Source organism: Ovis aries, chromosome 20, assembly GCF_016772045.2.
Source record: "Ovis aries strain OAR_USU_Benz2616 breed Rambouillet chromosome 20, ARS-UI_Ramb_v3.0, whole genome shotgun sequence".
Classification (NCBI taxonomy): domain Eukaryota; kingdom Metazoa; phylum Chordata; class Mammalia; order Artiodactyla; family Bovidae; genus Ovis; species Ovis aries.
Window position 1 is genome coordinate 8,329,671 of NC_056073.1, and position 27,602 is coordinate 8,357,272.

The 27,602-nt window shown below is 59.2% G+C and overlaps 1 protein-coding gene across 8 annotated transcripts in view; it reads right to left on the bottom strand.

The window, feature by feature from the left end:
• The window catches only part of GRM4 (glutamate metabotropic receptor 4), a 115,654-nt gene that overhangs the window by 42,079 nt on the left and 45,973 nt on the right, over nt 1-27,602 (bottom strand). For all 8 annotated transcript variants that reach the window (XM_027958402.2, XM_042236937.2, XM_042236936.2 and 5 more), the window contains one exon: nt 20,732-20,948. In XM_027958402.2, coding sequence (XP_027814203.1) covers nt 20,732-20,948 — 217 coding nt within the window. The remainder of the gene's footprint in view (nt 1-20,731; nt 20,949-27,602) is intronic.

A 27,602-nucleotide genomic window follows, 5' to 3' on the forward strand; every position in this document is an offset into this window, starting at 1 on the left:
CCCATGGCCCACTTAGGCCCTTCTGGGTCACCCTTGACAAGCCCCTCACCCCACACACAGCCCCAGCCCCATGGCAGGCACCGGTTGCCCTGTGCCAGCTGCAAGCTCCATCATCCATCCGCCCAGCAAATGCCTCTGCACAGTGCCAGGGGCAGGAAGCCACAAGCTCGTGCCAGGAGCTTCTGAGCGCAAGGGAGCAGTCAGGACCTTGGAGAGCTCCCGGGCCAAGCACTCAGGGAGCAAGGAGACTGAAGGCAGCCTGAACCAGGGAGTCTAGAACCCTACCAGCCAGCATGTCCCTTCCACATTCTTCCCAGAGAAACTCGCAAAGGAGATATGCCCAAAGATGGTCACGGCAGCACTGTTTGAAACGTGCTGAAATGGAAACATGGAAACTACCTGAATACTTTTCAAAGGAAGAATGGAATATTATAAGAGTCGGACACGACTGAGCGACTGAACTGAACTGAACTGAACTGAAGATACATAAAACAGCCCTCACGACAAAACCCTGAAAATGCAGAGTTAACTGATAAAGCAAGATGCACCACTCTCTGTCCCTTTCATGTGGAAATTAAAGGCCACATATAGTACAATGTCTTATATACGGACACACACATAGATATGAGCAAAAGCTCCAAGAAGGCAGGAGATTTTCCGTTGTATGCACTACGATCTCCCCAGTGCCTGGCACACACTAGTTCTCCATAAACGCTTGCTGAGTGACTAAGATAAGAAAGGACCCCAGCCACTGCAGGGTGTGGGCACCTCAAGGGAGGCAGGGATGGGACAAGACTGAGGGCTCCATAGGAGGGCTCCCAGGCATCATCCCTGTTTTATTTCTTGGAAATAATCAGAGGCAAATATGGCAACATGTAAATGCTTGGTAAATGTGCACCTCGGGACCCAGGCCAGACCGAACGTGCAGACACAGTGACAGAGAAGGCATCCTAGTCCCAACACGCGCCGCCCCGAGCCTCTCTGTTCATCCATGACACAGGCCACCTGGCCACTCCCGGGCCGGAGGCCTCCACGGGACGCTGGGCGGTGGGCGCGTGGGGCTGCCCTCCCACGGCCAGCCTCCTGGTTCTGAAGTCCCGCCTCCCCCTGAGGACAGGCTCTCTCCTGGCCAGCCCTCCCCTGGCGCTGGAACCTGCACCTCCACCAGGCTCCACACGCCTGCCCTGACTTGAACGTGACGTGGAAGTTCCCCTAGTGAAACTTGATGTGGGTTTCCTGTTGTATTTTGTGGTCTCTGCCCTTTCTATTTGTGGTATTCTTTGGGTCCAGCTGATATATCTGTGTTAGTGTCTGCCTCCCACTGCACTCCTAATGCCCTAGTGGACGTGGGTTACACAGTCTGATCTCTGTCTGACTCACCCGGCTCAGCTCCCTTCTTTTCTGGGCACCTCCCTGCCCCCCACGGGATGGGACTCTCTCTACTCCTCCTACCTGAATAAGTCCTTCCCACCTGCTCCAAGCAGCCCCCAGACCCCCTGCCTTCAGGGCCTGCCAACTTGTGGACTACCCTGGTGGCCCAGAGAAGGCAGAAATAAGGGGCCTCCCCGCAGAGTGGCCTGCTTCTGCCCAGGCTCACCCAGGTACGGGGCAGCTGAGGACTTGGGCTCCCCCGTGCCTCTGCAGCACAGTCTGTCACATCCTTCAGGCTTGGGAATCCTCTCACCGCCCCCTCTTCCTTCCTTATCTCACTCACCAGGAGGCCCGCCCCTGCCAGGAAGCAGCTAAACAGCCAGCCCATAGGCAGTGGGCAGCGAGGTGACCGAGACATGTACCGTGCCCACAGATTCCGGGGCACTCAGCATCTGTGCCCTCCTGCTCTGGCACCCAGAGCCTGGGGGTGCCATTCCACAAGCCAGGCTGCTCCCTCATCCCAAACAGCACCCCGGGCTCTGGGCTCCAGACTAGGCTGGGCAAAAACCCTTCTCCACGGAGTTGAGAAGCTTCCCTGCAGCCCAAGAGCACAGGAGCCCAGGGACACTGGGCTCCTCTCCTCTCTCTGTCTCTCCTTTTCTTTTTCTGGCCTTTCAAATTTAAAAATGGAGAAAAACAATGAGAGACCAACGCTAGGAAATCAAGCGGAAAAAATCTACATCAAGGCAAAGTGTGAAGGCAGCAAATTACAACACAGAGAAAACGGGGGTTGTTCAAGGAGGGGGCCCTCCTCAGCTTCCCTGGGTTCCTGGCAGAAAGGGAGGTAAGGGGAAAGGCAGGAGGGAGGCTGGGGGAGGCCCTGGACGATATGGGGTCACACAGTCACACACACACACAGACACACACACGGAGTTCTTTCCCCCTACCCCCCTTCTCTCTTCTCCGCCCCCCTCTCCAAAGTCAGGCCCTCTCCCCACACCTGCTCTTAGGAGAGGGAGCTATTCAGAGGCATCAGTGACCAACACGGTGTTACCTTTGCTTTCAACCAGGAACGAAGCCCTGGTCTAGGGAAACGGAGGCGTGCAGCAGATTCCAGGAAGCGGAGCTGTGGCTGAAAGGGCATCTGAGGTTGGGGAGACGTCCAGGCCCTGGAGAAGCCCCCTAACCTGTGGCTGTCCAGGGGGGCTGGGGCTGGGGGTGGGCACCGAGGGGCGGCTCTGGCTCCAGCAAGGGCTCTGGGGCTCTGGGGCTCTGGGCCGGGGGTGAGCCTGGCTCATGGCCACAGCCCTTTCTGCTCCCACTCCCGGCCCTTCTCCCCACCATCCGGTGTCCACTCCAACTCCTTCCTCTCACAGTGTGTGTGTGTGTGTGTGTGTGTGTGCGTGTGTACAAGTGGCATGCAATGCTCACATCTCCCCCTCAGGTCTGGTCCCCACAAAACCCGCTGTCTGACCACATCAGGCCTTCCTCTGCAGAGGCCGCCCCCTCGGTCTGCCTCCCTTGCTTATCTTATCTCCTCCCGGTCTGTCTCTGCTCCGGCCCTCATGGTGCCCAGCACACACGCTGCGCTTGCTCGCGACAGGCCATGACCCACACTTGCCAGATGAATGGGCCACCGAGCACCCAACTACAGGGATGGGAGGGCCAGCAGGGCAGGAGCTGCTGGCAGCGGCATGGGGGTGGAGGCGCTGCAGGAATCTGAAGTGGCCACCTGCTCAAACCTGCCCACTTCCTCTAGGAACCTCCCTGACCCCTGCAGCCCACTGTGACCTCCCCTCTGAGCACCACCTGGTCACACGGAGTGCTCGGATGTCTACATGTCTACCGGCACTGGGCAGCCACTTTGTGCCAGGCTCTGGGCTGCAAAGGTCACCCAGGCACAGCGCCTGCCTGTAGTACGCACTGGCAAGTTCCAAGCCCACATGGGCGTCATGCACACTGGGACCTCTCTCTCAGTCCTGCCTTTCCACCTAGATGCAAATTCCTTGTTATGAGTGCTCAAGAAATGCACGTGCAGGAGAACAAGTGGAAAAGTATAAGATAGCTGTGCAAACTGGCAGGGCTCCAAAGGCCCAGGACCAAAGACAGCTGGGCCAGTAGCGAGGGCCGGCGCGGGCAGGGCAACTCCAGCCCGAAGGGACACTGTGGGCTCACTAGGAGAGATCTGGCTGGAGCCAGGAAGACCCAGGTACCAAGGGACAATGAAGGGGACACAGTCACCCCGCTTTCCCACCTGCAGAGTCCCCCTGATGCACCCCACCAAAGGTTTGTACAAAGTGTGGCTCTCACACCTGCTCTCAGCTTCCTCTTCGCCGCCATTGTGAGACCAAAGGGAAATGTCCACTCCGCTGCTTCCTGGCTATGCGACTGTTCTTTTGGGGGTTTGCTGGTTTTTCAGCTGTGCTGGGTCTTTATTGCGGTGCACAGGCTCAGTAGTTGCGGTGTGTGGGCATAGTCACCCCAAGGCATGTGGGATCTTGGTTTCCCAATCAGGAGTCGAACCTGTGTCCCCTGCACTGGAGGGCAGATTCTTAGCCACTGGACCACCAGGGAGGACCTTGGCTGTGTGAATTTGGAGAAGTTACTTAGCATCTCTGAGCATCAGGCTTACCATCAGTAAAATAGGGCAGGACTTAAAAAAAAAAAACAAAAACTCCACCTGGTGGGGCTAGAGTGAGGGTCAAATGGTATTTATGAAAGCCTGGGTCAGCCTCCGGGAGCCAAAGCCTCTGGGGAGTGAGCGAGTCCTAGTGGGGGTGGGGCTGCAAAGGCAGAGGGGCAGGGGCCACGTCAGGACGTCACTTCAGGACCCAGGGCTGTGAGGATGCTCTGGGGGCCAGAGAGACAGGCGACACTGAGCACCGTCTCCAGGAACAGAACCTGCTGGGCAGAACCCGCGGCCCGAGCCTAGAGGCCCAGGGACTGTCCAAGGCAGGACACACATCCCTCCTTTCCCAAACACTCTCAGTTCATCTCCCCACCCCGCCCATACACATGGTAACACACACCCTCACAAAGGCACAAACCACACATCACTGCCACCCCACACAAGATCACAGCAACACAGGCTCACACAGTAACCACTCTGCCTCACACAACCACTCACCACACCCAACCCCCGCAAGTCACACCCTACACACAGCCGCAGACCCAGACACACAGGTCAGCTGCCCACACCTCCTTGGAGCCACCAGCCAACCCTTAGCAGCATCAACACCTCACCTTTGCTACCGGAGCATGGGGGCCTGGCTGGGGGTGCTGGCAGGGGCTGGGATGGCTCCTGGGGGAGGGGAACAGCACCTCTGTCACCCAGCAACTACCCACCCGGCCACCTCAGTGCCCGGCTCTGGGAGAAACCTGCATCTTCCCTCTGCAACCAGGCCGTCCACTCACGCCCACCTGCCCCCGGGGAGACCTGGGCTGGACCTGCGGATGCAGGGACACCGCCATCAGAGAGCCGGCCTGCTGTGACACGGGGCCCGGGGCTAGACACAGACAAGGCCGAGGCCAGGCACAGACAGGCCCTCGTCCCACGTCTGGCCCCTACGTGATGATGAGAGCCAAATCGCCCAGCCTCTTCGAACCTCTCTGAACCTCTGACTCTGTAAAATGGGACGGCATGCTCACCACCCTCCAGACACATCAGGGGTGTTGTGAGGATTAAAGGGATCACCCATGGACAGCCCGGCCCCTGGGGGCATATTTTGGGGACCAGAAGAGGCAGGCTGCAGGGGGGACCAGCCAGGGCTGAGTGCTGCCGCCCCCTCCCTGGGAGGCTGCTGGGCAGCGAGGGCTGCTCAGAGTTGCATTATTCATGGTGCGCCGCTCTGAGCAGAGGGAAATTTGCTGAGTGATCGACCTAATATCTTAACACAAACCCATTTAGGCAAAACACCTTTGAAGCGAGAAAAGCTGGGAGAAAAAAGAGACAGAGAGAAGGAAGCAAAGGTGTTTGGAGGCAGGAGATGGAGGGAGGGGGCTGTGGTGGAAGGCACGGGCAGGTGTCTGGTTCCTGCCAACTCGCTCCAGGCCACCCGCCAGGAGACCCCGCCCCAACCCAGCCCTCTAGGGCCCACCTTCCTCTACTCTCAGCAGCCATCCTGGGCATTCTTCTTGTCTCATATACAATAATAATCAATTTTTTAATATTTCTGTATTTGGCGGTGATAAGTCTCAGTTGCGGCACACAGGATCTAGTTCCCCGACCAGAGATCAAACCCGGGGCCCCCCACTTTGGGAGCATGGAGTCGTAGCCACTGGACCACCAGGGAAATCCCCAGCTATTCTGAGTTCCTAATACTGAGGAATTCCCCAGTATTCCTCAGCTGAGGGAATCCCACCGACTTCTCAGAGTTGGTTCAGAGAGGGAAAGGAGTCTGCCCAAGCTTCACACGGCAAGTTGCGCTGGTCAGCAGTCAGACCCAGCACTGCTGAGCACTAGTTCAGAGTCATCTGCTGAAAAACCCCTTTCAGAACAAGACCCTCAGCTCCAGCGACATACCTGGAGGGTGAGGTCACAGAGCAGCTTTTCAGCCCCTTCCCTGGCCTCACAACTCCACACTCCACAGCGAGACCACTTTCTCCAAGGCAACTCGAACGTCCCTACCCTGGAGCCTTGGCTGGTCCCCCTGCAGGAAAAGCCCCCCTCTGCTTTCCTGCCTACCCAGCCCCGCCTCAGGGCTCTGCTTCTCCACCTCTCCCCCATGAAACACCCGAGATGCTCCCGCAGTGGGGATGTGCCGCTGCCCACCCAGGCTCTCACCACACCCCTCTCCCCTGGAACCTACCATCCTCTGCATAGGCTGCTGGTTTAGGAACCCCTGCACTTAAAGGCACGAGGGCTGGAGCCAGGCTGCCCGAGTTCAGATCCTGCTCTGCTACTTCTTAGCTGTGACTCTGGACAAGTTACTCACCTCTCTCAGCTTCGTCTCCTCCTAGTAAGGCATGAAGAACAACTGGATTAATATATGCAACAGTGCCCGGCACACAGCTACTCAACAAACGTTTGCTCGTGTAACACTTGATCGTTTCCTCCATCAGCCCATAAACCCGTTCAAGGGCAGGCGGTGTTTTTCTCTTTCCTCACTCCCTGGTTTCCTGCACAGCAGGTGTTCAGTGTTGGTTGAACAGACTCTAGTTTCTGAAAATGTTGTCTGCCTGGCCTCTTTACCCCAGACCCCTTGGGAAGAGGAGCCGGCTCTGGGCTGGTGGTGGGGACACCTGTTGAGAGGCAGGGGCATGTAGAAGATGACCTCTGGCCAGCTCCAGCCCGGTAGCCGGGCCTGCGGTTTGGCGGGAGAGGAACAGGAGGCTGCAGACTGGGATGAAATATTTAGGAGCCCACATCCCCGGGAAGTGGAAACTGACAAGCAAAATGAAATGTTGAGATGTAATTACCCAGGCAGGCCAAGCATGTCTCCCCGCCAGCGGCGGGCCCTCCCAAGGTGCCCCAAGCAGGCACTGGGTAATGAAGTCCTCCCGGACCTTCCCACACCAGCCCTTGCCCCCTCCCCAACAGGAGCCTGATTCGGGCTCTTCAAGCCGACCCTTCTGATGGCAGAACAGCAGGACGTGGAAGGAATGGGGGGCTGAGCCCAGCCTCAGCTCTGGACGTACCCGGGGTGAGGCTCCAGCTTCCTCAGCCAAAAAACGGGGCTGCTGACCCCTCGACTGGGAAGAAGGACAGACAGTGGGTGCGAGTGTGCCCCCGAGACTGGCCGTGGTGGAGGGGTGCGGCGAGGACAGAGCAGACCCCAGCCGGCCCTGTGGACCATCGGAGGCTCTCCTTAGGCTCTGGGCTGCCTATGACTCAGGTTAGCAAGAGCTGATGGACAAAGGCCAGGGCCAGAGGCCCAGATGTGGCCCTGAGCTGGAGAAATGCTCACCCCACCCCCCAAAACCTGTCCCAGGCTCTCCTGATGATGTTGGGGGAAAGCTTGGAGCCCCGTAGCCTGAGAGCCTGCTTGGCCAGATATGGGAGTGGAGAGACAGGGACCAGGGAGGGATGGAAAGGGGACTCCAGGCCTGGATCCCGAGAGCAGCCCTAAGAGGGTCTCAGGAAGGCACCTGGGGAGGGACGTGGGGATGGGTGCTCGGCTGATCTTGCCCTCTCTGTGGAACACCAGAGCTGGGGCAGAGGACCCGACAGTCTACTGATTTTTCGCTATAGGCCTTTGGGGCTAGACGTTTTTCAGAGTAAGAGATGGTCCCATGTTGCAATACAAAAGGACATCCTGGGACTCTGGGCACTAAGTATGAGAGGGGACTTGAGTCACTGTGATATTTACACTGACATTTAAATGCACCCCAGGCACTCTGGCCCGGGTGGGACTGCCTACAGTTGAGAGGTCCTTTCTAAAATCTAAACCAGAGCCCAGAGAGGCTCGTGACCTGCTCAAGGCAGTCACAGAGATGCCATCCTGGCCCCTCTCCAGGCTGGCTCCATGCCCCGGGGACAGGTCCAGCCTCACCTGAGGCAGCAGCCAGCTGACCTCTCAGCTCTAATCCCCCGTGCTCCATCCCTGACTTCTGTGGACACAACCTGACCAGACCAGAGCCCCACGCCAGCATGATAACCTCCGCCTACCCAGCCCAATCACCCACTGCCCCACCAAAGCCCATCCCACCCCAGCATGCCCTTCCCTCCCACCTTCACTGGCTCTCACCTCACCTCCCTCGGGTCCCAAAGCCCTGCGGCCTCATCTTCCACACTCTCCGCCTCCGACAGGACCTGCAGTTCCCAACACCAGACTGTCCCCTTTGCTTTATGCCCAGTTCCCCTTCCCAGACTCCTTCAAGTCAGCTCCTGTCAGCTCATGAAGATTCAGCTCAGGTCTCCTCCTCCAGGAAGTCTTCGTAGGTGTCCCCAGGCTTCTTCTCTGCTGGGTGCCCGTAACCATCCCAATAACTCAGGTACTGCATGTACCACAGGGAAGGGAAACTTTTGGACTAGATGCCTCCAGGGAGCGGCCACTGCCGGGCACACTTCCTGGCCCACTGCTGGGCCCACTGCTGAGCACAGAGCATCCACTGATCTGGCAATGACCTACTAAGATCCTCCCAGGGCCAGGTGCTGCCCTGGATGCTGTGGGGACAGCCATGAGTAGGACAGCTTCTTGCCCTTGGGAAGCTGACTTCCGTCTATGAATTAGACACAGCTGCTGAAGAATGAGTGGATGAATGTACAAATGGGCAAACGGACTAACTAGGAGCTGGCCGACTGTGCAGAAGGCCTCGCTCCCCATCTCCAGCTCCTGCCCCTCTGCCCTCCTTTCCGTCTCCCCATCCATCCCCTGCCCCCCCACACACACACACGCGCGACTCCACGGCCCGCGCACGCTGGCAGCGCTCCTCAGTCATGCGTGTCTGCACCTGTTCTCTCATCAGCTCCTCCCAATCAGCCCACGACTTAGGCACTGACCATTATACAGATGAGGAAAACAAGCCCCATAAGCCAGAGCCTCGTCCCGGATGCCGCCACCTTCCCTTTCTCCAACCCATCCACTCCCTCTCCCCTGCCTTTGTGTCTCTCTCTCCCAGTTTCTGGGGTGTCTGGCGAGTTGGCACCTCTCTCCGAGCCTGTTTCCCCGTCTTAAGACAGGGCAGGCAGAGTAGTTTTGAGAGATGGGAAACAGAGCCTGTTCCCCTCCCCTCACCCCACCCACAGCCCCTACTGCCTCCCCCCACCCACTCTAGCCCCTTCCCTTCCCTCCCTCCTCTCTCCTCTCGCTTGTCACTTTGTCCTGCTTCTTCCCCCGTCCCAAGGCCTCCCTTGAGCCCCAAGACGTCTGCAAGATGGTCGTTAGCTTTCCTTCTGGCTCATTAAAAATGAGAATTTGCATAGAATATCCATATGATCACTCTGTCTACAGCAAAATGGGGCACAGATGTAACACACCATGCGAGTCAGGGAGAACGAGGAGGATGGTCACAAGGGGCGGGGAAGCGGCCAACAAGGAAAAGGCCAAGTGCTCACCCGTGGGGTCTGAGGCCGCAGAGGCAGCTCCTCACCCCTCCAGCCCTTTCTTGGCCTTTCTGATGGCTAATCCACCCATTTTTGTCAGACAATAACCAGCACAGTAAAGAATGCAATTGCCCCCATTGTACAGATGGAGAAACTGAGAGCCAAAGAATGCTGGCTTCTTCAGACACACAGCAAGTCCATGGTAGGCCTGAGGGTTAGCATTGTCTGCCATGAGGCGGCCCATCCCCCTTATTGTCAGGAATGCAGCCCCCCTCCTCACTCTCAGAAGGAAGGAATCATGAAAAACCAAGTTTAGTCACGCAGCTCCCCTACCCAGAGCACCCTGTTGCTCCTCTGGGACAGGCCCACGGTTCTTCAAGGCTCTCCTCTTACCATTCGCTCTTCAAGGAAGCTCCCCTTCCCCTTCCCGCAGTTACCTTTCTGCACCTCCCACCCCCGTACAAGAACAATTTGGCCAGATGCAAAGATTTTCTAAAACAACTGCTTCCAGACCTCATCCCAGCTATATAGCTGCATTCAGACCAGCCTCATCACAAAAAGGATTCACAGCAATGCCCAGAAATAAACATATTTGGCTAAAAGAGGAATTTATAACAAAACTGAGGGGAAGGGACCAGCACTTTACAGATGAGGCTCCGAGCAGCATCCAGGGATTGGCCACTCTTGGGGACCCGAGCCAACCAGGGCTTCCCCGGGTCCGGTGCTGGCGCTGTCCGTGGTGCTGAATCCAGGGGCACCTGGGCCATTCTCCTCCCTCTGCCCACACACAACCTGGGAGCAAGACGGGCGGGCTAGTGCTTCACAACATCCCCAGACCTGTCCCTTCTCACCACTGCCACTCACTTCTTGGTCATCACGTCTCGCCTGGAGGACAGCAGTATCCTCCTCACTGGCCTTGCCTCAAGGCCATCCACACCTCTCCTCTGTTCACAACCCTCCCACGGCTCCCATCTCACTCAAATCAAAAGCCAAAGTCCTCAGAGAGGCCAGGAGGCCCCCCACGACCTTCCCCTCCTCTTCCACTTCTCTGCCCCTTACTCACTGTGCTCTTGCCGCCTGGCTATCCCCCAAGCACCAGGAAGGCTCTCAGGGCCTTTGCGCCTGTCAGTAGCCCTCCCTGGGGCATTCTTCCCACATATCTCTGTGTGGCTCACTCCCTCACTGTATTTAGGGCTCTGCCCAAAGTTCACCTCTGCAGAAAAGCCTTCCTTGACCACCCGTATGACACCCTCCCCTTCCTGCCCTTCTGTCTACTTATCTGGCTTTTTTCTTCTTTATAGCAATGCCCATCAGTTCTTACCTGAAAGTCTATTATATGGTGAAGCCTTTGCTGGTTTACAGTAAGTTGCTTCTATCCCTCTCCCCAAACGTGAGCTCACAAGATCAGGGGTCTTCATTTCTTTGGTCCACTGCTGTCTCCCCCATGTCCTGGCTAAATGCCTAGCACACAGTAAGGTCTCAATAAATATCTTTCCAGCAAATGAATAAATGACTGCATGGAAGTGAGGGGTGAAAGGGCTGAAGAAGTGCCCCCACTGCCCTCCTCGCCAGCCACATCCCCACAGAGCAGGCTCTATGATCTGGAGGCCCGGACTCCCTTCTTCTGAGTCCTCAAAAACCCCAGGAGCCCGAGGGAAGCCATCATTAAAAAGACAATGCGTTCCTCCCGACCTCCATGCCCTGCGACACCCACTTTTAGACAGAGCCCTTCGCAGGCTCATCCACAGCCACACGTGACTCAGTAACTCCCGTCACACTCACATTCCACGTCACAGAAGCTGCCTCCCCCACTTCCCTGGTCCTACGAGAACCTCTGGCCTGTGTGTGTTGAGGGGGCGGGGTCGTCCTCCGAGGTCCGTCCATCTGACTGACCCCGCAGCGCTTCCCGGGAGAAGCTGGATGAGACATCCCATACATCATCGAAAGGAGGCCCCTCCCTCCTTCCTTCCCTCGGGCTCTGGAGTCACATAGACCTGAATGCAAAGCTCTGCCTCTGACACGCTGTGAAGGCCAGCCGGCAGGCAGCCTGGACCACGGCCACTTCCTCGATAAAAGGGGGACAAGTTTCAGGGCACCTGTGTAGGGGCTGGGGCCAGGGCCAGGCAGCTGCAGTGGGTGTGGTTAATGAAACGCTCCCTGGAAAACTGCACATTAAAACACAAGGAGGTCCTTCAGGCTTCACACAGCTGGGCTGTGCTGGCTGAGGGGCCAGCGCAGGAGGCAGAGCCTCGGGCTCAGAGGCTCTGGGAAGAGGGCTAGGCGGACGACACAGGGTAAGGAGGGGAAGAAACAGTGGCAGACATCCCTCCGCGTGTCCACGATGTGCACGTGCCCGCTGAAGACGGTGCACAGCCCCTGCCTGGTCTCACGAAGAACTGGAAAGCTCAGGGAGGGGCAGTGACTTGTCTAAGGTCACACAGGAGTAGGGGGTGACCCTGAAACCAGAGCCCTCCTGGGACACTCAGCAGCTCCTGAAGAAGGAGCCTCGGGACAGAAGGGAAGGAAGCCACGAGCTCACAGTGTCCCGGGGCTGCAGGGAAATGGGGGCTGGGGCTTGCTTTGATGACACCCCTGAGAAGCCCAGAGTAGGGGGCTGGGAGTACTGGGACCTCAGATAGGAAAACAGGCTCAACCTCAGTAGTCAGCAAGGAGGTCAAGAAGGCTTTCTGGAAGTCAAGGCCCAAACTGGGTGGGGGCAGGGAAGAGTCAATGCCTCTGCTGCCTGCTTGTTAACAAAGGGGGAAAAGTTAGAAAGGACCCCTAAACATGGGAGCCCGGGAGGATGGAACCCAGCGTGCTCCCAGTGCGGAGGCTCAGAGAAAGAGAGGAGGAAGAAACAAGGGCAGGAAATGAACTCAAAGACAGTGAGGTTCAGACCAGGCTGAGAGGTTCATTCGTCAAAAGGCTCAGAGGTAACACAACCAAAGAGGCCAAACAAGCTGAGGAAACAGGTGCTGCGTGTGTGGCTACACTGTGGGCTCAGGTCTGGGCCCAAGGACACAGGCAGAGCGGAAGCCAGAGGCCAAGCCGGTGATACCCGGACCCCCACGTGGTGAGGACAGAAAAGAGAGAGGTGGATGAGGCACACGGAGACCCAAATCACAGGGGTCTCCTCTGCCGCACCACCTGCACACGGGGATGGAGCTGAGGCTCAGAGTCGCACACAGCCACCCAAAGGCAGGGCCAGGACTGGACCCGGATGCTCCGCATCCCGCTCTGCTGAATAATCCCCTCCGTGCTCAGTGCGCCCCACCGGAGAGCCAGAAGGGAAGTGCTGTTAACTTTCCCGTTGAATGAGGTGGACACTGAGGCCCAGAGCCCCTGAGTGACTCAGTGCGCCCCACTGGAGAGCCAGAAGGGAAGTGCTGTTAACTCTCCCATTGAATGAGGTGGACACTGAGGCCCAGAGCCCCTAAGTGACTGTTCAAGGTGGCCCCCCACCCTACCGCACCATCTGGGGAAGACGGCATGAAGAAGGCCAAAGCCACAAAGGGGCTGGAACTAGCAAAGGGAAACGTTAGACCCAGAAGAAATCTTCAAACGTTCCACAGAAAAGGCCAGTGAAAAAAAAAGTTGCTTCCTATCAAAGGACAAGGAGGCCTGGCATGCTGCAGTCCATGGGGTCACAAAGAGTCAGACATGACTGAGCGACTGAACTGAACTGTCCAAGAGGGAAGGGGTGCAAAGTCAGAGCGAAAAGGGCTTGGTGTCTACCATCCCCTTCCTCCTGCCAATCCCATCAAGGTTAGAGGCGAACTTGGAAGGGAGCATGTCCCTGTCATGATAACGTCAGGGTAAACACATCAGAGATGAGTCAGAGAGAGAGGAGAGGTGCTTTGGTGACACCCAACCCACAGGACTCACAAAATCAAGAGGTGCCAGCCTCGCACCAAAGGCCAGAGGGCAGAGAAATTAAAGTGGACAGGTGAAGTCCCCACGGGGGGCCAGGCAGCTCAGGGTTCATCCTCATAGCAGGACAGAGACGGGCATGGCCATCACAGAGCAGTCACGCTGGTGCCAGGACCTTGCCAATCTCCCAGGAGGCCAGGAGACACAGCTGGCCCATGGGAGGCCGCGTGGCTCAGAGCAGGGTGCCCAAGCCAAGTCCACTTAATTTCCACCCACAGTATGGTGACGGGCAGAAGACACAATTGGTCTCAGGTTTGGGGCAACCTGGTTGATAAGCTAGAATGGTGGGAACTGGCTCCGAAGAAGGGCCCGCCCCCCTCCCACATCCTTGGAAAATGCATGATCAGCGGGCAGGGGATGCTGGGCCCCAGCTGCAGGTCCCTGGGCGGCGAGGTGAGTTCTACCCCCAGGAAGATGCTACCAGCCATCATATACACCAACCCAAAAAGCCAGTGGCAGGACCCCTCCCTGCCTCCAGCTCCCCACAACCTCGACTAACCTCAACCACGTTTCACCTGACTGAGTGTGAGAAGGTCACATGCTCCAGGCTCTGTCTCCGTGCAATTGGCCCCAATCATCCCTGAACCAAAAGACCAAGCCCGAAGCGCCCCCATGATGAGGCTTCACTTACAAGAAGGGTGCCTGGAGACAGAGGCCTCGGACTAGAGGCACCCAGCCTGTCGGCTGTCAGAGCCAACCCTGCAGGTGAGCTGACACGCCACTCCTGTTACAGATGAGAGACGGAGGCGCAGAAGGGCAGTGAACCGCCTGAGAGCACAGGGCTGCTCATCTCTTCATCCTACACACATCTGCGGAGGCCCCGCCATGTGCGAGGGAGGGCAAGGGGCAAGGACTGAGGGGTCCTACCCTTCCCCGGCCTCAAAGGGCCCAGCCAAGTAGGAGAGGAAGAGGGGAAATTCAGCAGGCACTGGGGCAGGGGTGACTGGGGTTCCCAGGAGGCCAACCCCAGGGGAAGATCACAGGCCTGCGCGGGTCAGCAAGTCTGCAGGGAGCCTTGGCTCAGAGCCGCCGCAATGGGCAGAGAAGACTCCCCAGGGCCCTAAGGAATTTGGACATGGCAAGTGGACACACCAACTCCAAGGGCCAAAAAAATTGTTAAAGGCAAGGTTGGCCTGAAAGAAACCGCTCAGCTCCGCCTAGCGTGGGCCCCCATTCCACAGCCACTAGGACCAGGCCAGGCCCCTCACTGGGGTCCCATCTGCCTGTCCCTCCTCCTCCAGGCCCCTGCTCATGCTGTTCCCCCACCTGGCACGCCCCCTCCTTCCTCCCCACTTATCCAAGCGTGCCGCTCCTGCAGGCCCTGCTGGGCGGGGGCCCCCTGCGGCCCTGGAATTTATCTCTTCACCACACACGCATCATCACATCCCTTCATTCACTTATTCAACCAGAGTCTCCCCGGCCCCTCCTGCAGGAGGGCAGGGTGCCAGGTCTGACTGGGCACTGCTCTTCCCACGCCCGCTGGGAGCCGGCAGGGCCCACAGCCTCGCTCCTCTCCTCACACAGGGGCTGAGTACCCGGCGGATGTGAAATAGATCTGTGAAGTCCAGGCCAGCGGGGAGACTCGAGCAGGGTCTGGAAGGCTGAGTCTTCCTATTCCTGTCCTCTGGGGCAGGCAGCACGCCACGATGAAGCATCCCAAGGCAGGTGCTGCAGTGGGAAGGATTTCTGTCCTCGGTGGGTCAGGATAGGGTTGGAGGTAGCTGGAGCGCAGAGGGGAGGAGAGGGTCCCCAGGGCAGCCTAACCCCAGAAGCCCGTGTTCTGTCAGCCTCAATCTGCCTTTCTGTGGACTGTGAGAGCAACCTTTCAGGCCTGGATAGGAAGAAGGGCTTATGAAGGGAGTAGTTGGCTGAATTTCGTGATCAATCACCCATCCCACCAACATTTACTGAGTGAATGCTGTGCCAGGGACTGTGCTAGAGGCTGGGGAGGCACCAGAGAACAAAACAGGCAAAAAACAAGCTCTGCTGTCACGGACCATAAACAAGCAAAAGTGTACTTGTTAAGTGCTATAAAGAAAAACAGAGGACTTCGTTGGTGGTCCAGTAGTGGAGAGTCTGGCTTGCAACGCAGGGGACGTGGGTTCAATCCCTGGTCAGGGAACCAGGATCCCACATGCTGCAGGGCAACTAAGCCCGTGAGCCAAAACCAGAGTCCATGCTTCGCAACTAAAGATCTCCCATGACACAGTGAAGACCCTGTGTGCCGGGACTAAGACCCAACACCAGCAAATGAAAGGGAGAAAGAAGGGAGACAAAGAACAAGTCTTTAAGCACAAAACACAAGCAGGGCAGGAAAGAGGGAATAGAGAGTTTTGAGCTGGGGACACGCTGGGACACAGAGAGGCGCCTCTGAAGCGCGCACAGCTGAGAAGGCAGCCAAATGCCCTGAGGAGGAGGCCACCTAGACCGCCGGGGACAGAGCTTTCCAGGCCGAGGGAGCAGACAGTGCAAAGGCCCTGAGGTCAGCTTGTGCCTGGAATGTCAGAGGGGCCGCGAGGAGGCTGCTGTGGCTGTAGCAGAGACTGGAAACAGAGCGGAAGGAGACAAGCTCTGGGGTGGGGGGTGGCGTGGTGGGAAGCAGAAAGGGGAGCAGGCACGTCCAGTGGCCTCCCTTTTGGGGGTTCTGGGTCCTGGGGGTGCCCTGGGGCAAACCTCCTCTCTGCTCTCCCAGAAAAATGAGCAGCACCAGGTCCCCCACCCCCAGGCAGCACAGCTCTTTCCAGGTAGCCGAGCTCTTCCCTTAGCCCCTCAGAGCCTCCGTTTACAGCCCGAGAAGCTGAGTCTAGAGATGCCGCAGAGCCAGAGGGAAGAGGTGCCCCAGCCTTGGGACTCCAGCTGCCAGCCCTGCCAGCCAGCCGCACGGACAGGGGCCATCTAAATGCAGGTCCGACGCTCCGCCCGGGGAGCTGGAGCTGGAGGTCAGAGCAGCAACAGCTTGACGCACCCGCGTCTCTGGAATACCAATGGGGGACGCGGGGACACGGCAGGGAGCCGAGGCTTTAGAATTTTCCACCGTGCGAGGGACAAGGCATCCTCCTAAGGCCCCCACACCTCCTCCTGCCACACTCAGGAAGGCCATCTCCTTCCCACCGTAGGAGCACAGGCCTAGATGTGCCCAGGGAGCTGGAATCACTTGCTGGAGTACCACACCCCCCAGGGGACCCCACAGAGAGGCCCCTGCCGAGAGCTGACCTGTGTCCTCTCAGTCCCACGCACCAGAGACGGGGAGGCCAAGCTGGATTCATTCCCCTCCTGCTACCAGCCAGCTGTGTAGCCTCAGTAGAGTTACTTAACCTCTCTGAGCCTCAGCATGGCCCTCCATATAATGGAGTTGTTCTGAAAGATAAATGAGTTATGAAGCCCATAAAACAGGGTCTGGTTCACAGGGGTGCTTTGTACATGTTACCTACTAACGACCCCTTCACCTGTCACCCACACAGAAGCCCTGGGCTCTGACACTCAACTTCCCTGTGACCTTAGACAGGCTCCTCGACTTTCCTGAGCCTCAGTTGTCCTCATCTGTGAAATGGAGCACCAGTACAAGTAAACAGGCTCACACAGGCCCCTGCAGATACAGAAAAGCTGTGGAGGCACAGAGGTTCACACTCCAGAGCCCTGCCCCTAGGAGCACCAGGGACAGAGGTGGGAGGCATTGAGGGCGGGGCCCCACACCATCCTCTCTAGCCTGCATCCCCCTCCAGGGTGATTCACACAGTCTCTGCATACCTCATCCCAGGACTGGTTGTTGCCACTCAACTCACCCTTGGGCAGCCTCCACATGGCAGAGAGGGGGGAGCCCTGCAACCAGAAGGCAGCACCCTGCACACAGAGGGGGAGCACCCCGCACACAGAGGGGGCACGCACCCACACCTCCCACCAGCCCTGCTATCAGGGCAGGCCCTCCGGGCACAAGCCCAGAGATCACCTAGTGTACCCCACACACACACATACACACACACACACACACACACACACACACACGTCCTGCCCTGGCTGCCTCTGGGGCTCGCTCCACGGTCCTCTCGCCACCAGACCAGCTCTCCTTCAAGAACCAGGCTGGCCTGGGCTCCCGTGGTCTTGTCCCTCGTCCTGTCCCTGGATATGGCCTGCAGCCCCGCACAGGGCCCAGCACGGCCCCCTCAGGCCTTCCAACACTCTCAGGCCTCCCCCGGAATGCCCAGCACCAGGGAGGACCCCTAATGATAACTCTCTGATGTGAGCTCCCGAGTGCCCACCTCCATGGGCCAGGAGCACATTTAATTCTGATAACAACCAGTTTTATCCCATTTTGCAGATGAGGAAATCAAAACCAAGAGCTGCTGAGCGCCTTTCCGAGGATCGTGTGGCCAGTGAGTGGCCTAGTCGGAGCCCAGGTCTGCCTGTTACGGCCGCTCTCCTATCCACACGCTGCTACCGCCGTGTTGGGGAGGCAGATAGCCTGGGGTGGGAGCACCAGCTCTGACAGCCTGGCTCCCAGTTGCTCCAGCCCCTCGCTGTATGAGCCTAGGGAGGCACCTCACCCCTCTGAGCCTTGGCGTCCTCACCTGTGAAGGAGGACGAAACACCAGGCCCGCGAGGTTGTCACCAGGATCCGTGCAATGAGCGTGCCTGCCAAAGGGCAGGCTTCAGTCTAGGGCCCTGGCTGGCTCAGGGCAGAGTCCACGCGACACAGTGGCGGGGGCAGGAGGGCACTTTGATGGAGACCAGGAAGTGTGGCATCGGGGCTTTCTCCAAGGCCTCTGCCAAAGGCCCCATCAGGGCTGCGTGCTCAGGAGCACCCCACCCAGAGGGCAGAGCTGGCTCCAAACCCAGCTCCTCCACATTCTGGTTATGTGGTCTTGGCAAAGCCACCTACCGTCTCTGGCCTCAGTTTCCTCACCTATGAAATGGGCATAAATATGCTCCCTGCAGGAACAGAGCCCAGCACATGATCGGCGCCCAGAGATTGCTGGCCCAGCTGTCACTGGACCAGCACCCTCAGCCCGCGCCACCACCCCACTCTCTGGCGCACCTCTGAGCAACTCAAAGATGATTTATACTTCAGAGGACAAATCAATACAATATACGGACAGAGATATCTCTAATCTCTCACAGGGATTAGGCTACAAGGTACAGCGGCCCCTTTCTGCTGGCCGCTCAATTCTGATTTCAATTTGGGCTGCTGAAGCGCGGCTTTTTCTCCCCTTTTCTTTTCACTCTCTAAAGACAGCTCTCCAAATCAAATTTCATTTGGCAGACAGGGCAGGGAGACCCACTGGGGCTGCGGGGGCCTGTGGACACAGGAGGTCCAGCCTGGTGGGAAGCCAGACCTTTGGTGACGGGATGGAGTGCAGAGGGCAGGGGGTACTGTGAAGGCGCAGCTGTGGCCCTGAGCTCTTATTTTTCTAGAAGTCCTTTACAAAATCTTAAGCAGACTTTCTATCTTCTAGAAAATACACAATGCTTGATTAGATGCTCACAGAAACTTCAGACAATAGCCTTAGCTTCAGCCAAAACCCAATGCCCAGACCTCACCCCAATCCCAAGCCTCACCTACAACAGCATGTGTCCCTCCAGGCCGAAGGTGTGTGTGTGTGTGTGCGTGTGTGTGTGTGACTGTCACACCCCCATCCCCTGCACAGGGCTGGTCCACACGGGTCTCAGTTTATGCGGCTGGGAAGTGGGCAGAAGGCAGAGTGACAAAAATACGACACAGTTAAAACCGGTAAGTCCTGAGCCGCTGTCCTGGGTTCACATCCTTCCTCCACCTCTAACTTGCTCTGTGACCTGTCGCCAGCTATTATGTGGTGTCTGTCTCTCCGTGCCTCAGCTTCCTCCCCTGTGCAATGGGGGTACCTACTTCACCAGGTAGGGCGGATGACTCAGGACACTGGATATAAATGGGGGCTCAGCACATGCAGGGGCATAGAGAGGGCCATGTGAGTCTGGGGTTATCTTCCCGGTCCCTCTGGACACCAAGATTCTGGACCTCTGTCCCGTCCCCGACCAGCACCTCTGTCTCCAAATCTGACCAAGGCTGCAGCTGAAACAGCCTGTGGGCTTGTTTGGGAAAGGATTTAAGCCGTCAAGGAGGAGAGGAGCCTGCCGGGGACGATGGATGGAGATAGTGCGGAGAGGAGCCCAAGTCTGAGCAAAGGAACCAAGGACTGGTGGGCCCTCAGAGGGAGGGGCCGGGGACTGGGCTCTGATGCTGCCCAGCCTGCCTGCAGGTGGGAGTGGGCTCTGTCCACCCTGGCTTCCTTCCGTCGGGGCCCAGCTGCTGAAGCAGAGGGCACGGGGCGGGGGGCCCGGAGCCACAGCCATCCATCAGCCCTGCCCCACTTCCACCACCCTGCCGCCCTCCGCCAGGTTACAACCACCCGCGGGCTTCAGCTGTACAATTAAAGGGGCTTATCTGAGATTTATAGCAGGATTATACCCGCAGGGTGTTACCGACGCCCGCCTCTGGACACTCTGCGGTCCTTAGGAGAAGCAATTAGAGTCCTGGGGTTATCCGGGATAAATATATAGACACCATCCCCAAGGTCGAGGGCTCCACAGAGAGGTATTTAGTGACAGGCCTTGGCAGAGGTGGCGGAGGGGCTCCCTCTGCGGGGAGGGTGTCTACCAGGAGGGGAGGGGACCTCTCCTGCTTTCCTCCATGCCCCACGCACTAGGGGAGCCGTCCCTCTAGCCCACTGCCCTGAGTCAGCCAACCCAGCGGGAGCCCCCAACCCAGGGGCCCATCTGCTGCCCTGGACGCACCCCCCACCGCTGTCCCACACAACTGCCCTCCCCGGGAGGACCATCGGAAAGGCCGGCTCAGAGGCCCAAGTGTGGGCCTGCGGAGCTGACCCTGTCCTAGCCTCTCGTTACTCGCTGATAACTAAAACCGTTCTCACTTTGAGGACAGCAATTTGGGAGCGCAGGGAGCTCTGTGGGGGAAGGGGGGCTGGCGGAAAGTGAGGAGGATCCGAGGACACAAGCCCCTGTCCCATCCTCCCCCAGATGCCACCCACTGAGGCCACACGGCCCCACCCGCAGCCCCTGCCCCTCACCCGAGCAGATGGCTCAGTTGTAAGGAGTCTGAATTCTCAGTCCTGCCAACAAACCCTTGCTCCCAAGATGGCCCTGGCTCCTGAGTCCCTGAGACCCCCGTGAACAAGGCCCCCTCCATGCCCATCTCCTTCCCCTCCTCTCTGCCCAAGAACAGGTTCCCGTGCCCGGAATATGGACGGTTCCTCCATCTGCCTGGCCGTGTCCAGAGGAGCCATTCGTGCCCACCCCCCACCTCCAGGAGCCACCCAGCTGCCCGCCCACGAGGCCACAGGCTCAGGCCCATGAGGGGGGCCCCGGGGCAGGAGGCGAGCCCACAGCAGGTCCCGGAGCGGACCCTGCGGCGACAGCCCCGCCCCGGCCCTGAGCGGGGGCCCGGGGCAGACTCACCGTCCTCTCGGGACTTCTGCATGAAGGCCTCCACGCCGCTCTCGCCGTAGCTGCCCTCCGAGGCCAGCGTGGACACGTAGTTCCACTTGAGAGCGCGCACGATGTCCACCATGGCCTGGGCCTGGTACGTGTCCGAGGGGACCACGCGGGAGAAGAAGTCATAGCGGCTGTTGTCACTCAGGTCGGGAGCTGTGGAGGCGTAGCTGATCTGGGGGATCTGGGGGGCGAGAGGGGCCGCTGATGGGGGCGGCTGGCACCCCACCCTGCCCAGCCAGTGTCAGCCCCTACATCCCAACCCGCCTCCCGCCTGGGCACCGTCCTGGCCCTTCCCGCAGGCACAGCCTCCTCTCAACCCAGGGGAGGCCTCTTGACGTGGGATGAGCAGGTCCCAGCCCCCCTCAACAGAGGAGGAAACCGAGGCTGAGAACTGAGCCAGCTGTTAGTCAGCGCTGCCCCAGCTCTGCTCAGGGTCCCGATGCCTACCTCCCACCTTCCGCTCAGCTCCCTGATCCTGCATCTCCCCAGATACTCCCCAACTCCCAGCAGGAGTGAGGATGGCACCAGGGTGAGAAGGGAGTGGCTGACAAGCATCAAGCCCTCCTCCTCCAGAAAGTCTCCCGATTTGCCTCAACCAAGTCCTGGGGCTGGCGGGCCCTCCATCACCCACACATACACAGCCCAGAGCCATCGTGGACAGCACACACACACACACACACACACACACACACACACACACACACACATCCCGAGGGCGCCTCTGCGGGCCTCAGCTGACAAAGAGCTGGAGATCCCAGCTGGGGAGCAGCCCCGGCTGGGTGAGCGTTGGCCCGGGATGCAGCGGGGATGAGGGACCCGAGGGCTCCTTCGGTCCAGCCCCTGCCCCCGAGGAGCCTTCCACATCCTCACAGCTCCCTCTGGGCCCTGGCCCCTTCCTCCTGCCCAGCTCAGAGGGCACAGAGCCCAGAAGGCCAGCGGGAGTGGGGCCTCCCTCCACAGCCTGGGACCCAGAGCCCCTGGGGGCAGGGCCTGCCCGGGGCCACAGCCACTCCCGAAGACTCCGGACCTCATCGTCCTCGCCCAGCTCCCCCCAGTCACAGGGCGCCTTCCTGCCCCCAGGCTTCCCACCTGGCCCCACAGGCAAAGGCGGGACCCGGAGGCCCGAAGCCACCCTTCCTCCAAGGCGGACATCCAGCATCCACAGGGACTGGAAGGGGCTGCGTGCACTCTCTCGAGCCCCCCTCCACCTCTGCTCACTGCCCTGTGCCCTCCTCACAGGGTCCTCGCCTGCCCCCAGCTCCCAGGGCCTGCCAGTGGCCCCCACTGTCCACCCCCGGCTTGGTCCACACCAGCGTGTACCCTTCCTGTGTCCCTTCTGCCCTGCTCTCAACTTGCCACAGTGACAGGGTGAAAGCGTGGGCATACCGATCTGGGCAGATGTCACGTCCAAGACTGATCCCCGAGGGAATCATTAAGACTCAATCCTGGCTGGAAAAACCTCACCGCCAGAACTGTAGTCCGCATGGCAACTGGGGATGGGAAAAGATTCCAGAACAGGAGGACTCGGGGAGCCCCCTGCACATGGGTTTGCCCACCTGGCCTCTGCCTAGGGGGGCCCATCCCCAGGGACAGTGGGGGTCCAGCTTCCACGGTGGAACATCCTCAGATTGCCCTGAAACTCCGCAGGGCAGCGCTGCCTCCCTGGAGAGCACAGGGGCCGGGGGCGGGGTTGGAGGAGACACGCCACCCTACATGTTCTGCCTTTTTCCCGTGTTGTTGGTCGGTCGCTCAGTTGTATCCAACTCTTTGTGACCCCCATGCACCGCAGCCCACCAGGCTCCTCTGTCCACAGGATTTTCCAGGCAAGAGTATTGAAATGGGTTGCCATCTCCTACTCCAATTTTCCGTGTGGAACCATGCAAAGTCAGCACGTGTTTAGAAAGCAAACCCCACTGGAACGGTCCGGAGCACACGGGGCCCGCTGCCTGCCTGAGTCAGCAGAGTCTGAAAACTGGCCCAGTCCTCGCGTCCCTAGAGAACACTTAGCATGAACGCAGCAGCCCCTACAAGGCGGACTCTGGCTGGACACTTGATGATTAATTCAGAAAGTATCGTCATTTTTAAGGTCTGATGATGGCGTTAGGGCTGTGGTTGCTCGGTTGGTTTTTAAGAGTCCCTAGCTCTTAGTGCGGTTTCCCAGCCTCAGCACTATTAATGCTCGTGGGGGGAAGTGGGCCGCGATGCTTTGTTGGGGGGCTGCCCATGCACTGTAGGGTGTCGAGCAGCACCCCTGTCCCCTACCCACGGATGCCAGTAGCTCGCCCTCCCCCAGTAACGACCAGAAATGTCTCGCGACTTTGCCAAATGTCCCCTGGGGGCAGAACTGTCCCCAGTTGGGACCCACTGTTTCAGGGGCATGTACTAAAACACTTCGGGATGACGTGATGTGATGAAGCCTGGGATTTCCTTCAAAAGAACCGAGGCAGGAACGCGTGGAAGGAAAAATGGCGCTGGCCGGGAGCTGGCGCCGGGAGCTGGTGCCGGGAGCTGCCCGGCGACGCGGGTGTGACGGGGTGCACTGCCCTGTTCGCTGCACTCTTGTGCGCGTCTGAAATTGCCACATTCAAAATTTTTGGACAATAAAACAGAACAAAATAAACGTCACCCCCAGGGTCATCACTCTGGAGAGACGCACCCTGAATCTGGCGCTGACAGCAGAGACGCGGGGCCAGCACAGCAGGTCCCCGAGAGAGGACAGAGCTTTGTTCACCAGCTCACCTCTGCCAGCCCTGATCGCACACCCAGAAACGCACTTGCCTCCTAATTAGAAGCAGCTTGTCTCCTGCTTTTGATGTTTTCTCCCAACACGGGGCCGGGCCGGGCTGGAGTCATAGCGCCTGCCCAGAGGAGGGCCAGAGAGGCTCGCAGGAGGCTCAGCCCCGCTTCCAACCCCCTCCCCTCTCCCCTGGGCTGGGCACTTGGCCTGGGCCAGCACAGCGGGCAGGTGGGCAGGCGGCTATCCAGGTGCCAGGACTCGGAGCCTCCCCCAGGCAGCCCCAGCCCTGTCCCTGCACACACACCGCCTCCCATAAAGGGCGGAGGACCAAGGGTGGGGTCCCCGCAGGGTGTGTGTGCCAGCCTGCAGGAGGGCTCAGGGCCCATGATCTGCCCGTGAGTCTCCTGAGAGCCTGGAATAGGGAGCCAGCACTGAGAAGATGGGGTAGAGACAGCATCCAAACCAGGGTCCAGGGGATAAGCATCCTCTTACACGTGATCCCCTCTGCCAGCTCCTCCTGCCGCCCCTGCAGGCTCCCTCCCTCGGCTGCAGACCCTCCTGAAGTTCCCAGGAGGACGGATTCAAGCAGCAATTTGGGAGCTAAAGTGCTCAGGTTCAAATCCCAGGTGTGGGAAACCTGGGTGCAGGTAACGTCACCTCTCTGGGCCTCAGGTTCCTCAGCTGCGAAATGGAAATAATTCCAATCCCTTTCTCCTGAGGTCGTGAGGGACACATGTGGGAATTCACGGGAGAAACTCAGGCAGCACCTGGTGGGCAGTCAGCACTCGAGGGTCAGTGCTGATGAGGGCAGCACTGAACACCTTCTTCGGGACAGCACCCTCTTGGACTGTTTCTCACCCCTGGACTGTCCCCGGGGCCTCCCCCCACCCCTATCTCTCTCTCTCTCTCTCTCTCTCTCTCTCTCTCTCTCTCTCTCTCTCTCTCGGTCACAGAGTTACGGCTGTGCTCAGTGGGGAGATCTCCTGGGACTGGCTGGCCCTCCAAGCCCTCTCCTCTCGCCCCTACCCCAGCCTGAAGTTGGGTGGCAAAGGCAAGAAGCACCCCATGGGCAGGGGCCTGTGACAACTTGGCCCAGTGGGCTTCTGGCGTCTCCTCAGCTCTCATCGCCCTGTAGCCAGTGCGTGCAAAAGTCGCTTCAGTTGCATCCAACTCTTTGCGACCCCGTGGCCTGTAGCCCACCAGGCTCCTCTATCCATGGGATTCCCCAGGCAGGCATGCTGGAGTGGATTTCCACGCCCTTCTCCAGGGGATCTTCCTGATGCAGGGATCACAGCTTCTCAAGCCTCCTGCACCCGGAGTCAGGTTCTGTTACCTCCAGCACCACCTGGGCGCCCTGCCCTGCAGCCCCGCTGAGCGCATTCCCCTCCTTCACAATGGCCACGGGCACTCCACCACCAGGCTTCCCTTTCCCTGGCCCCCTCCTCCTCTCACCTAACACCCTGTGCACCTACTGTGTGTTGAGCACTGTCCTAGGCACTGGGGACACCACACCCTCCTGTCTCACCCTCCTGGGGCAAGAGTCAGCCAGAAGCCACATTTCAGCAGCAGCTGACAACTACAGCCGTCCTACCCTGGGGCCATTTGTCCACCTGTTTCTCCCTCCTCTCTACCTGTCTTTCTCTGCCCATAAACTCCGTGACCTCATCTCCCCACATCCAAATCTTCCAGGCCCAGCTTGTGTCACCTCCTCCAGGCAGCCCCCCAGGAGCCCTCATCCGCCAGACAGCCCGCTCAGACCTCCCACAGCACCGAGCCCTGTGGGCACTCAGGCTACTCTGGGGCACTGGGCACAACCTCCCAGGTGTTAGGATGCCTGACTGACAATTCAGCAAGTATTCTGAGGCTCCCCCCATTGTGCTGGGCAAGGTCACTGGGGAGATGCCAAGGGAACTGGGCTCAGCGCATCCTCAAACCCAACACTCACTGCATCTGGGGGTCACCCTGCAAGGGGAGGAGGCAGGTGGGACAACCAGGAGTGGCACACAGTGTGTCCGCAGCTGGCACCCAGCCAAGTCTCACCTGTATGGAAGTATAGCAGGGCGGAAGGGGTGCAGGGGCAGCACTTGAATAAGCGCCCCCTCGCCACCCCTCTCTGGCTTCTGGGAGTGAGGAGGAGGCCCTGCCACGTGGGGAGACAGGAGCTGCTTCCGGGCTTGGGCAACAATAAAGATGGATGTCAAGCACGTGCCTGTGTGTGTGTGACGTGTGCGCGTGTGAGCCTGTGCTGGAGCATATGCCCTGAGCACGCCGCACACTCACTGGTTTAGCCCTCCTGCTGAGTCGCTGAACACCAACAGCCTGCAGGGCCCAGCTCAGAGAGCAGGGGCGGGTGATGAACACTGCCCCGTGGGGCTCCCTGTGTGGACGGGGTCAGATGAGGCAGAGCAGGCAGACAGGGCCAGGGGGCCAGGAGGAAGAGGAAAGCAGGGCGTGCAGGGGGTGTGAGGGAGAAGGCCCGGGGGGCGCCTCTGGAGGGCAACACTGAGTCAGGACCCCAAGGTGGTGAAGGAGGGACCACGTAAGTGAAGGGGGCTTTTCAGGCAGAGGGGACATGCGTGCATTTGTGTGCATGCGTGAGGGGCCAGGTACAGGCACGTGTATCTGTGTGCTGGAACCTGAGTCTCTTTGGAACTCGCCCCAGGCCCAGCCAGCAGCCCCACACACCCACCCGGGCATGGCAACTCCAGCCGGGATGTGAGTGGTACCCAGGTGCCAACAGCTCAGACGTGGCCACTGGCTCCCACACCAGCACAGCCTGAGGACCCCCTGAGAGTGGCAGGTCCCCGCCATAGCCCCCTCCCATCCCGAGGAGGACGAGGAGGTGAACAGGCTGCCCAGCATCTCGGAGCCCACCAGGGACCCAGACCCCATGGCCTCTGAAGGCCAGGGCCCTGTCAAGGCCAGCGTTTTGTTCAGAGCAGTCAGTGCCCCACCCTGGCCTGGGGAAGCCCGAGTCGCTCAGTGGGACGTCTGGGGTCGTCACCAGGGAACCTAGGGCCACCTGCCAGGAGCCCCAGCCCTCTTCCTGAGTGCGTGTGCATCAGCGCCCCTCCCCCCACCGCCTCCCTAACCCTGGCCTCAGACCTCTCTCTCTGGAGCCAACTTGCCCAGGGCTTTGCCTCCCAGCTGTGCCACCTTAGACAAGCAAGCAGCCTCCCCACCCCTAAAAAGTGGCCCAAACAACAACAGAGAGGATGGCGCTAGAGAGAACACACACAGGGCTGAAAACTGCCTGGCGCGTGGGGCCCTTGGCAAATGCTAGATATTATTAGACAGGGAAGCATGACTCGGACCATTGTGCCCATTTTTCAGGTGAGGAGACTGAGGCTCAGAGAGGAACCAGTGCCCAATGAGCAGCAGAGCCATCAGGAGTCAGAAACAAGATGCAGACCCAGCTGCTCTTTTTTTTTTTTTTTTTTTTTGATTGTCTGCGCTGGGCGTTCGTCATGGCCTGTGGGATCTCCATGCTGTGCATGGGATCTCCATGCGGCGTGCGGCATCGAGTTCCTCAAGGACTGAACCCAGGCCTCTCTCATCAACCGCTAAGACTCCTCTGAGGTCTTAGCTACTGGACCACCGAGGAAGTCCCCATACCCAGCTCCTGGCCTGGGGCCCTGCCCACCCTCCCAGCTGACTCTCCTCTTTCCATTCCACCCACAGCCAGGCTGGGCAGCCACCGCTGGGGGCTGCAGTCCCCTCTGGCAGCCAGCACAGTCCAGGCCAGGACCCAGGTCGACCTCAAGACCCCCACCTGCCTGGCCACAGCGCCTCTCACTTGGGATGTGGGAGACCCTGCATGAGGCCGGTCAGAGCCCGGGGTGGCCGCCTGCTCCTTGCCCTTCTGATCTTGGCTGCATGGTGCCTCCACTGCCCGGCTCTCAGCATCAGCTGTTTCCTTCACAGATAAAAAGGCAGCCAGGCTTCTGGGCACATGAAAGCTGCTCAGGCAGGAAAGTGTGGTTCAGAGAGCCGGCGAGAGGGAAGGCCAGCTTCCAAAGGCTCAGGGCCCGGCTTCCACTCCGACCTCCCTCGCCAGCTGAGCCGCACGCCCTCCCCGAGGCCTTTGCTGCAGAGCCA